The sequence below is a fragment of the Rissa tridactyla genome, chromosome 8, assembly GCF_028500815.1.
Source record: "Rissa tridactyla isolate bRisTri1 chromosome 8, bRisTri1.patW.cur.20221130, whole genome shotgun sequence".
NCBI lineage: Eukaryota > Metazoa > Chordata > Aves > Charadriiformes > Laridae > Rissa > Rissa tridactyla.
The window spans coordinates 51,265,625-51,276,912 of NC_071473.1; the positions used below are offsets into that span (position 1 = coordinate 51,265,625).

Below are 11,288 nucleotides of genomic sequence, written 5' to 3' on the forward strand. Positions count from 1 at the left end.
TAAGTGATGTATAGGTTTTCTGATGAACCTCAGCACGGCACTGAATTTCATTGCTGAAAAACTGATCTGTAGAGTGAGTTCAGATCATGAAGCATTTTCACAGCTGTCTTTTTTTTTTTTTTTCCCCAAAGATGAAATGCATATGAAACACCTGTGAACTCTGTACGTGGTAGGATGGAGCTCACAGAGTCATTTATCATTGCCTGTCCCCAAATCTTTGCTTCAAGTTGCAGTGGAGGAAACCACTTAATATCAAAACCCCTTGACTGACTAAATACGAGTTTATCAAAGCTTTTGCTGTCCACATATACTGTACAGATACACTATGCTGTAGTCCTTAGCACAATTAAGCAATTAACTCTTTAACAGGTAGAATTTTCCCGTGTAGCTGTGTCCATTAGTATTTGTGTATCTCAGTATAAGTAGTTGTACTGAACTGGATGAGATTTTGTACATGTATGAAATTATTTATGCAAGCAAATGTCCAATCCAATAAAAGTAATGAAAAACAGTTTAAATAGAAAATATTTTTCTGTATATCCAGGTGGAAACAATTTGATATTAAAGTCTCCTGCTACCAATTTTGATCATCACAATTAAAAAGCTGACAGTTAAAATGTACAGTCTTCAGCTTCAAATGAAAATCTCCTTATAAAATATTTGGCTTTTATATAAATCCAAGCAAAAACTAAGTATTAATTGATAGTACAGCCCTTTACAAAACATCTGTGAAGAGGTTGTAAGGAAGGAGTGGTCTTGTCTTTGCTCGCTATTTTACAATATTTTAATGAAAGACTTTCAGTAAAAGACTCAGAAGATCCCTCGCTACTGGGGAATTGATTTTGATGTCCCAGATGTCCAGCTTGTTAGTGCGTTTATTCAGCACTGGCATTCCTGGGAATCACTTAGTGCTGCCAGTCCTACATTGACTTGCACTAGTGATGTGTACCTTGCCGGCCCAGGACACTCCTCAGCCTAGGGTTAAGTGCATTAGCTATTTTTCTGTTTTTCTTCTTCTCGGGGGTAAGAGGAATATAGACGAGATACTGGGACTTAAGGAACCACATGTACAAATATTCAGATTAAATACACTTGAGGAGCTTCTCATTTTGAGGGCCCTAAGGTGAAGTAATGAAAATGAACTCCAGCATTAGGTATTGCTTTCGGCTTGCCACATCTGACAACCATTGCGCTGTAGAGGGCAACTTGAATGCTAAGTTGCAAAACTGGCAGAAATTCTGAAACTCTATCACTGAATGATTTTGTTATTTTTATTATTTTTATTATGAATTTTATTTTTTATTCTTCTAGCTTCTAATTCTAGCACATACTTTGTAAACTTTTAAAGAAGCCGACCTGCTTAAAAACATCAGTGAAAATAGTAAATATCACAGAATTTTTCTACTAGCGCTCTAAAATGCAAAATTTACTTGGAGAGACTGAAAAAAGGAAGCATTAATTAACTTTCTATATTCAAGAGATTTTGCTTAAGTCCTTCAGCAGAATTGAGATAATTATAAAGCTGTCTTATTTCCAACAACAGAAAAGAGCACATGAAGATAGGAAGAAAAAAAGGAGAACTGCACAGACCTGTGCTAAAAATGAGTGTGTCTGCACTGCAGAGTGCCATGGCTACAGCATAGCTACATCCAGTTCCTTTCTTAGTAAGTTGCACTTTGCTTTCCTGGGTGCAATCAGACTAGCAAAAATGCTGAGATTTCTCATTTCAAGCCTTTTAAGGACAGATGTTTATTTGGGGAAAAAAAAAAAAAAAAGCCGAAAAAGGTTGGGTGCATATGCCACCAGTACTGTTGGACCCACATGTGAAAATCTCAGTGGAAAATTAGAAGTTTATTCTCATTCAGTCTTTCATTTAGATAATACAAAGTCTCCCTAATTGTTTCTGTGGCGCTTGATTTGTGCTGGAGTAGGACTGTAAGAGTGTTACTCCTCGGAGAATAGGGATCGTCATGAAAACGAGATGTGAATCTTGTCAGGCTGTCTGGCGTGTATGAAATTTTAACTAGATAAATCCTGGTACAAGGAATTTTGTTAGAACTGCTAAATAATAATTGTAAAAGTTCTGTAAGTTGATTTTTCCTGCTTTAATAGTAACTGTAATGACTTAAGATTAATTTTAGCATTTAAAAAAAAGAGGTAATTGCAGTACTTAAAACCCTGAGGCAAATCAGTGGAAATGCTTTGGAAAGGATAATTATACCTGCACGAGGAAGACTATCTGCTTAATAGCATTAACTGGTCCAATTAAGGAGAAGTGGATGAAGGGCCAATTTGTTACTTCTTTAACTATTCAATGAAAAAATGGTTTTGATACGCAAGCAATAAATTAGTTTGTTTTTTCTAAGGTGATTCCCCAAATTTTAAATATTTTAAGGACTGTTGAGGGGATCTTGTCTCTAGTTGTCATTAAGTGCTTAACATCACAGACATGCTGGTGTTTTACCATCTAAACAAGAAGAGAGGGGTTGGGTGTTTTTATGTGGCAGGCATTTTGTTCCACATCGTTAACCTAATCTGGTCATAATCCCAGTTTAAACATCCATAAAGAGATTATTCTTAATCGGGGGAAGGTGGGACCGGGAGAGGATTCTTTTTTGTTCCAAAACAGCAGCAGGTTTGTGTTATTTTGCCACTGATAAGGGCTAGAGCAGGCTGCAGGCTGGCTGAATGCAATGTAGGATCTGCTGCCACAAAGCTTTCCCTGGGGCTTGCCTGCTCTAACATAAATAAGTCACGTGTGTGTCCTTAAGTATAGGTGTGGGAATGGACGTGTGTGTACACACACCAGTCATTTGCAAACTAATGCAGGGATTTTATGTCAATGCGTTCAAGAATACATACTTGCATATATAAGCAGGCATGGATTTTACCAGGGGGAATAGAGGGAACAGAGTTTAAGAGGGTTTTAATCCTTCCATGAGTCCTTATCTTTCATTTCCTTGCTGTAGTGCTGGCATTGCTTCTGGCACTTGCCTCAGATCTTGAGCGGTTAAAAAAGTTTTAATTAAGAGTTAAAAGCAAAGGCCCAAACCCACTTTGTGCAGTTGCACGAAGGTGGCAGCACTGTCCTCTTCAGAGCCCTAGCACAGAGACAGGATTTTTGTTCTCTACCAGTGGTTATTTTGAGCTTTCTAAGGCAGCCCTTCAGCAGTTGGAATTGCAGAACGTAATTTAGACAGCAGACAGCTCTACCGTGGTTAAAGCAAGCATAGCCACTGTTACCTCATACAGGTGGGTGATAGCAGAAAGGCATCTTTCATATCAACTACGGGTTTATTTCTGTATCATCTACCCACAGATAGATGCATAAATACATATGCTTTTATACATACAGAGTATTAAAACAGTATTCTAAAATAAAACATTCCCCTGAATGCGTTTATGCCGGAGCAGACCCCACAGAAACTGACAGAAGACTGATGTTAATCACGCTGTTCAGGGCACTACTTAAAAGCTGTCGGCCAACGCCGTCTACAACAGAAAACCACCATCACTGTTCCCATGCTGGCTGTACCCACAGAGCCTACTGCAAAGAGTATAAAGCCTAATTAAAGACAATGAACAAACACACCATTAAAACAGGATGATGTAATCAGGAAAGGGATAACTAGAAATTTCTAAATTAGAATGAATAATAAAAGAGAACTTTAAATTTTCAAAATTTAAAGCTGACAAGGAACTCATTTTCTCCTTTTCAGTGAGAACAGCACTGGACAGAAAGTCAAACCAGCTGAACGTCACGGACTGTTACAGTAAAATACTTGATTTACCACGTGCAAAAAAGATACTAATATATAGCCCAAGAGGTGGTATGACTGGAGCAGCAGGAGAGGAATGAGTATGTAGCAGGAGCAACGGGTATGTTTGGTTTACTAAAGTCCAGATTCTACAGTAGCTTTACAAAGCTTTATTCAAGTAGAATGCTCTAATCCAAAAGAGAGGGTCTCTGAGCTCTGCACAGCCATTAATCTTCTCATTCTTTTGATTAATTGCAGACACATAATTATCACATACTTTATCACTCCTATTAAACAACCTATTAAACAACCCTAGTGCATTTCCAGTCCCCTAGCAGTACGCACTCTACTGGTGCTTCATGACCAGCAAGGAAATAACTGACCACAACACAGGATTTTCATGGAGCAGTCCTTTAATGATTAACAAAAATATGAATGGCACCACAACAGCCTCTCTTCTCAATCTCCGCTTCTAAAAAGAAAGGCAAGAGCCAAAGAAATGCTGAAACTCTTACCTGTTTTTTTTCCAACAGTTAGTCACTTTTGCCTCTCCTAATCAAAATACGCCTACATGTTTAATACAAAATCTCATCATTCACCTTGAATTTTTTTTTTATTTCTTATGACAGAAACAAGAAAAATGCAGCGATTTTAAAAGAATGTTGAAAACCGCAGTAGATCCCTAGAAAAGATAGCACAGCTCATGATCTTCCCTGATGGAAGGAAAGCACCAACCTCTCAAGCACATAGCTTTTATCAGCTCTGCATAAGTTACGGAAGTGGTTAAGCACTGTACTTACTTGGAAAATTTTCATTCTGATCCTACATTTCTTCAGCACTGAGGGCTGCTCAGCTCTAGATTTTTAATTTAATCCATTTTATAAAAGCTTAATTGCAAAATTGCGTGGAGTGAGGCTGAGTTCTCTATTTTCCTATGACTTGGGAAAATTCAACCTCGATATTAAATTCTCACTTCATCTTCTATCAGTACTAATGTATATACTTGACTGATACACAACCAGCTTGGGCACGTTGCCATAAGGCACACAATAAATTATAGACCCCGCTCCAAAAGTTGTTGAGTTCATTAATACTGCTGATGCAATTGCATAAAAATCTAATTTTGGGGAAACGTGATGCATCCGCCCCATCCTATGTAGCCAAAGCCCAAGTGTTTCCAGCAGGTAAGTGAACAAGAATGAGATTAAATGGAGATGGTGGATGTTGAGCTAAAAAAATATTAAACAAACACTCCCACCCCTACGAACAGCAGATCTCTTCGATATGAACAAAGGCAGAAACAGAATCAAAGCATCTTCACTTTTTTTCCTGGTTTCTGATTCATTGAGTAGAATCAGAGATGTATATTTAATAGTTTGCCCTAGAAGTAGCTCATTACTGACTGTTATTAGAATTACAAACTAGTAATGTTGAAACTAATTAGCAAAATAAAAGAGCTGATCCTGGTGCAGTGCCTCTGTGTTGCGGTCTCATTTTGAATGTAAGCAGATTAGACGGATGGGACTTCACGACATCCGTACACCGTACAGAGAATATAACTGCCAATATTTCAATATTTAACAACTAGAATTATTTTCTTTAAGATGTCCTTCACGGTGGATATGACCTCCCAAACAAGGAAAGCAGCAGATGAGTAGGTAGCGAAGAAGTCCAGTTCTAGTGTCTTGGCCAGATTCCACCTTTAGTAATTACACTTTGCTCTTAAATTCCCCCTGCAGCTCTACTAGAATAAGGCTCTTTTTCAGCTTGTCCTGAAGCATTGTGTAGTACCCCTGTGAAGCTGTACAATACTGAAAAATATCTCCTCCCATTAAAATTGCAAGGGGAATTTAGGTAGACAGAAAGCTGTTCCCAGAGTTTGAATTTGGGCAGAACCCCAAGGTGAACTCACTCTTGCAGCGGGATCAAGGGATCTTTGCTGACGGGGAGTGTCAGACCCTTGTTAAAGAGCACAAGTGGGAATAGCTCACGGTGCTGCCTGAATACAAACTCGGAAACTTGGGATCCCCACACCTGGAAGAGACCGCAGCGATGTTTCCTAACAAATGACTCTATATAAAAGCCTCTGGTGCCGTTGAGTATCTTATCACAACCTTATTTGGTTATTTAGTAATATTTCCAAAATTGTTTGTCGATTAAGGAGTTCCAGCAGCTTAAAACAAACAAACCAACCAACCCACCCACATTTAAAAACAGTCTTTACCAATAGAAAAGCAGCTGTATAACCCAGTTACACCAAGAACCACTCAAAGATTATTTAAGCAAGCTGAACGAGGCCTGCAGTACAAGCGAAAGCATTCTACGTTATGCTAAATAGACAGCTGTAACAGTTTTCCTAGCCTCTAATTTGGGAGTCATTTAAAATATTTAGGTAACTGACACCCAGATTAGTTTATACATAAAAGCCATTCTTACTAAACTAGAATAATTTAGAACACTGTATAAATTCCTCTAAAAAGGAAGAAAACCTCTCCAAATCCATCCACACACACTGAGGCCGTTTGCTGTTTGTATCTTGTGCCTTTTGGTTTTTGGTTGGTTTTTTTTCCTTCTTGTTGCCTTTCTTTTTTCAGATGCCTTTTTTTTTTTTTCCCCAGATCAGGGCAGCTGTAAGCTTGGTGCTCTTATTTCACCCATTTCTTTCATCTCAATTTTCTCATATTTTCTTGTCCGCAGCCGCCTCAGAATAACCAGCACAGCGATGCCAAAGCCAGCAGCCATTGTCACCACTGTCACCACAGCACTCGCGCCAGCAGCCAGCTGTTTCATGCAAAACTGCGGGGGCTTTTCATCAACATAGTAAATCCTTATTTTTTCAATATCCAGAGCATCTCCATTGACAGTTAACGTTCTGTTAGAACGAAATACGGAGTCATCTTTTATATCTTTTTCAAAGTAATAGGCCACATCAGCTATATCTACGTCACACCTCGATTTCTCAGAGCCCTGCTGGTTCAGCTGGATTCGGATAAGCGGGAAATTGTACTTCACGGCTGTGATGAACTTGGGGTGCAGTTTGTATCGGCTCTCAAACAGATGTCTCGGGGCATCTTCTATGTTGGTAACATTGAAGGCACGGGACCTTTTTTTGTGCTTCATTTCAATGTTCTAACCAGTTCACCGCAACTCAGGCTTTTGTCACCCTTTTCAGTTCTTCTGACTCCGGCAGTGTTCACACACCAGCAAGTAGCTGCTTGATTGCACTGCCTGGCTTTGAAGACACCACTGTCCTCGCAGTCTGGATTGTAAATGCCATCAATATCTAACAGCACACGGGGCTGGCCCCAGAAGCGCTTCTCCTTCAGGGGAGTCATTTCTGCCTTCATCAGCAAGCATTTTGAAGTCAGCGTTGAACAGTCTACCCTGTGATTTGAACCTACCAGCACGCAGGTGCAGTTCCCAGATCCGTCCTGGGCACACACTGTCCACTTGTTGGTCGCACAGGTACAGTTGTTCTGCGCTGATGAAGCTGCCGCCAGAATCAAACCCAGCAAAACCCCCAAGAGAGGCTCCATATTGCAGGTGAAAAGCGTGGATGAAGTCCCGGGTGACAGCAGGCAATAGCTGAAGCTTTAATCCATTCATGGAGTTTACTCGTTTGTACATGCTGGTGTGCTGCTCCCTTTATCAAGATTCAAATCAGACCCACCAAACAGGTTCTCCTTCAAAAACAACTGGCATCTTGTACCCAAATTCTAGAGAAGTCAACAGATTGCACTTTCAGCTCTTACTTGGCAGGGAGCGGCACTGGTGCCTGCCTCCAGCTGCCTGCCATCCCTCTTCCTTGATGAGGAACCAACAGGGAAAAGACAAAAGCCAACCTGAAGCATAGATCCTACCCTGGGCTTCCCTTCTGGACTAAAGCACAAGCAGCTTGCCCTTTTCCTTCTTTAGGCTTTGTATGGACTATGCAAATACACATTTGTGTATGCTGCAACAGAACCCTGGAGTAGCTGCCAACTCCGGAGGAACGGCTGTTCATCAGTTTGATGGCTGCTCTCCTACTGACAGGGCACAGGAGCGCAGTCTCGCCTTCCAGCACGGAAAGCTTCTCTCGCTCCTTTCCTCTGGCCTGTGCTCATCCCAAGGCAATACTAGGAATGACGATTTTCATGCTTGCATTACCTTTACAGAGTTGTTAGCTGTTTCTGAAGAGATTTTTCAATCTGAACTTTGAGTAATGCCTTTCGCAGTACACTCCAGTAGCTCCCAAGCGTCCTAATGATCTACAAAGCATGAGTTACCGCTTCCATGTGTTGGGGCAGCTGCTGAAAGATATTTTCCAGTTTGCATTAAGCAAGTCCCATTCATCTGATTTGTCAAACACTGTCAGACACTTTATAAATCATTATTTTGGGACCAGTAACGACCATAGAACAGTGTATACATCAGCTCCTTCTACCTGTGCTGCTGCTTTCCTGAGGGCCTGCCCCGCGTCAAATCAACGCAAGCTGGGCTCCTCGGAGCCATGGCTTGCGTCAGCGTGAACAGTGGGAACTTATCCTGGCTGCCAGAAAGTATCTGTAACACAGTATCGGTTTAAAATTAAACGCTCCCCAACGTAAACACCCTCTGCCACCAGAGAAGGGCACAATCTGGAGCTGAACTTTGCAGCTGGACCTATTTCTAAATAAGCCACAGAAACATACGCCTCTTGAAGGAGCAACGGTGAGGCAAGTTCTTCAAATAATTCTTGGCTCCTTTATAGTGCGTTATCACACCTCTCCGTTTCCCCTAACAGTAGTTACCTTTCTCAGAAAAGAATTGAGATCTGCAGTTAAAATTATTATTAAAACTGCTAGGTATTTCAAGTTGTCATATTGATGATTCTTTGATAACAGTTTGGTAACTCTTTTCCCATTTTTAATTTCTAAAAATTAATTACTTATATTACCTATAGTAATCTGCTTTTTTAAAAAAATTTTACATCCTTCCTTCAACGTCAAAATCCACTGAACTGTCACCTACATACCCATCTCTTGTCTTTATTTTGTTTCACATCAAGAACTTCAGAGAGGGTACGTTCTGCTTTTCTTCTCTCTGGAGGAGAGAGCCTCAACTGCCATAACCTTACAGCCCACAACTGCCTTCAGTGAAGCGACGGCAACGTCTATACAGCCGAGGGCTGCGCTGCCCTCCTGCCCAGAAAGCCCCGTATGGACGGGCAGTTAACGGGCCTTTTTGGTAATTAGTACTTTTCTTGTATGATGTTTACAGACATTCATGTTTGGTCGCAGCCTCGTATTATCATTTGACAGTTTCCCCTTTTTACAGACACTTACAGGGAAGTACGGAAAAATTGACTGGTTTGTCAAAAGGAAGATGTGGAAGAAAAAACACGGGTAACTAAACGAGATGGTCTCTTTTCCCTGCTGGCGGAAGATTCTCATTGCTGTTACCTGAATTAAAATCTGTGTTGTCTCTTCCCTCAAAGGTGGCCAGAAGCATGACGATGGTTTTAGAATATACCCGTCACCAAGCAAAAAGCGTAGAACAAGAGAACAAGAAAAAGCTCAGGCACGAGAAGGGCAAAGGAAGAATAATTTTAAGTTTCCCTGACAGAGCTGCGTAAATTGCCAAAGAAAGTGCACTTTTCCATTGACTTTTTTTGCACTGGTGGCGTTCCCCCTCTGTAAATAAGGACAGAACAGACGTATTTTAAAGACAAAATTCCAAATACCTATATACAAATATATATATAAAAATATCTCTGTGACACTAAAAAAATAAAAAGTATTATTTCCTTTAATCCATGCTAAGATGTAATGGCACTACAAGAGTTAATTATTTAGAACAGTAGGCTGTAAAAGGAATAATCCTGTAGGAAATGTGGAGGGCATTATTTCTTTAGTGATCTCTGCTTCCATGGAAACAATTTCTCAGCACAATTCTAAATCTCATAAAAATAGGGCACTAGGTCTATGTAAAACAGCAAGACATTTCCAATTAAACAACCAGAATGCTTTTATCTAGGCCATTAAATACTTTGTTCAGTATCAAATATGACTACAGTGTTCACTGGGATGTTGACATCCGGCTCCTTCCCAAGCGCCGGCTCTGTGGGGGCGGGTGAAGTCACCCTGCAGGCACCCTGATGTCCCTTATCTCCTCGCTGAGGCTGGCAGCAGCGGCACAGCACCGTTCCTTCCCCTTGCAGAGGCCGGGGTGCGCTCTACACCTCCACGCCACTTGTTTGCCACCTCCACGCATCCCTTTCCCTGACACGGCGCTGTCCTCACTGCTCAGTAACGCCCAGCAGACCAAATTCTCACAGCAGGAAAGGGTTCGCCTGGCTCCTGCTGCTGGCAGAAACAGAGGTAGAACCACCACGTTTGAATCAAATTTGTTTGAAAGGTAATCTGATGATCACCTTCAGAATTCACTGGAGTCGCCCACAAAACCAAACCCATTACGTTACTGTAGCGATCCTACAGCCAGGACTCTGAAAACCGTGGGAAATACAGATCTGCCATCCTGGCATCCCTGCCACAAAGTACTACGGGATAGTTTTCTGAAGGAGACTAAAGCAGAGGGTTTGTAAGAACAAACGAAAGAAACAAATCTATACCAAGGTACACGGCTACTGCCCGCAACATGTAATCACTACCCGGAAGTTTACAGGCACTGGTAAGAACAGTTTTCATCTTACTTCAAACCTTTTTGTATCAGCTGTGACAAAGCCCCCTCTGGTGGTGTTGCACTGAGTTGAATCACCGCGTTATTGTTCCAGACTTGGAGGAAATACCAGATCTGAGCTCAAGAGACAAAAAGCTGTTACAAACGTGGAACACACCCTTCCAGGTCCTGCAGGTGCGGCCTTTGTTAGCAGACCCTTGCGTGGCAGCAGGAGGGAATGTCAAAGCAGCAACAGAAAGGAAAAAAAGTATTTCATATCAAGTGGCACCAGCGTTAACTTGTTTTGTTTGGCTGGTTTGGGATTTGGTTTTGGGGTTTGTTTGTTATTGGAAAGTTACTTATTTAAAAAAATAAAATAAGATATAGGCATTTCCCTCCCCTGGAACACAAGGCTATACACACACACACATATGTATATCTCCCTGTGAAGAAGCACTGCTGATAACTGGGACAGCAAAACTTGACTCAGCCAACAAATGCCCATAAAGGGTATTTGCCAAAAGTTACATCTTCGGGGTTTGGGTTTGTGGGGGTTTTTTTTTGTTTATTTGTTTTTTAGATTGTTGACTCTTCCACTTTAAATTGTATCATTCTACTCGCTACTCAACCCTTTCCCATCTCCTGAGCAACAGCTCGGCCAGCTGCAGCAGCTGCTCTTGCATAAAGAAATCGGGTGTTAGGCCGCAACAGGTACATTACAACAAAGAGAGCATGGAAGGGATTGCTGGATGGAAAAAAACCAAACCTCCAGTGAGCTTCCCAATAAAAATATTTAATGCCTTATATGTGTTTGGTAGCACAACTTGGTAATATTAGTAAGATAGATTTTTATCTCTTTAGAAGCATGCAACTGCCAAACTCATTATTAATCAC

At 41.0% G+C, this 11,288-nt stretch overlaps 1 protein-coding gene across 1 annotated transcript; it reads right to left on the bottom strand.

The window, feature by feature from the left end:
• Positions 1 to 1,799: 1,799 nt before the first annotated feature.
• On the bottom strand, positions 1,800 to 11,022 carry TACSTD2 (tumor associated calcium signal transducer 2). The gene is given in 2 exon segments (XM_054211734.1): positions 1,800 to 6,883; positions 6,886 to 11,022. Coding segments are annotated over 2 exon segments (915 nt in total). The 5' UTR covers positions 7,295 to 11,022; the 3' UTR covers positions 1,800 to 6,377.
• Between the last annotated feature and the right edge of the window lie 266 nt (positions 11,023 to 11,288).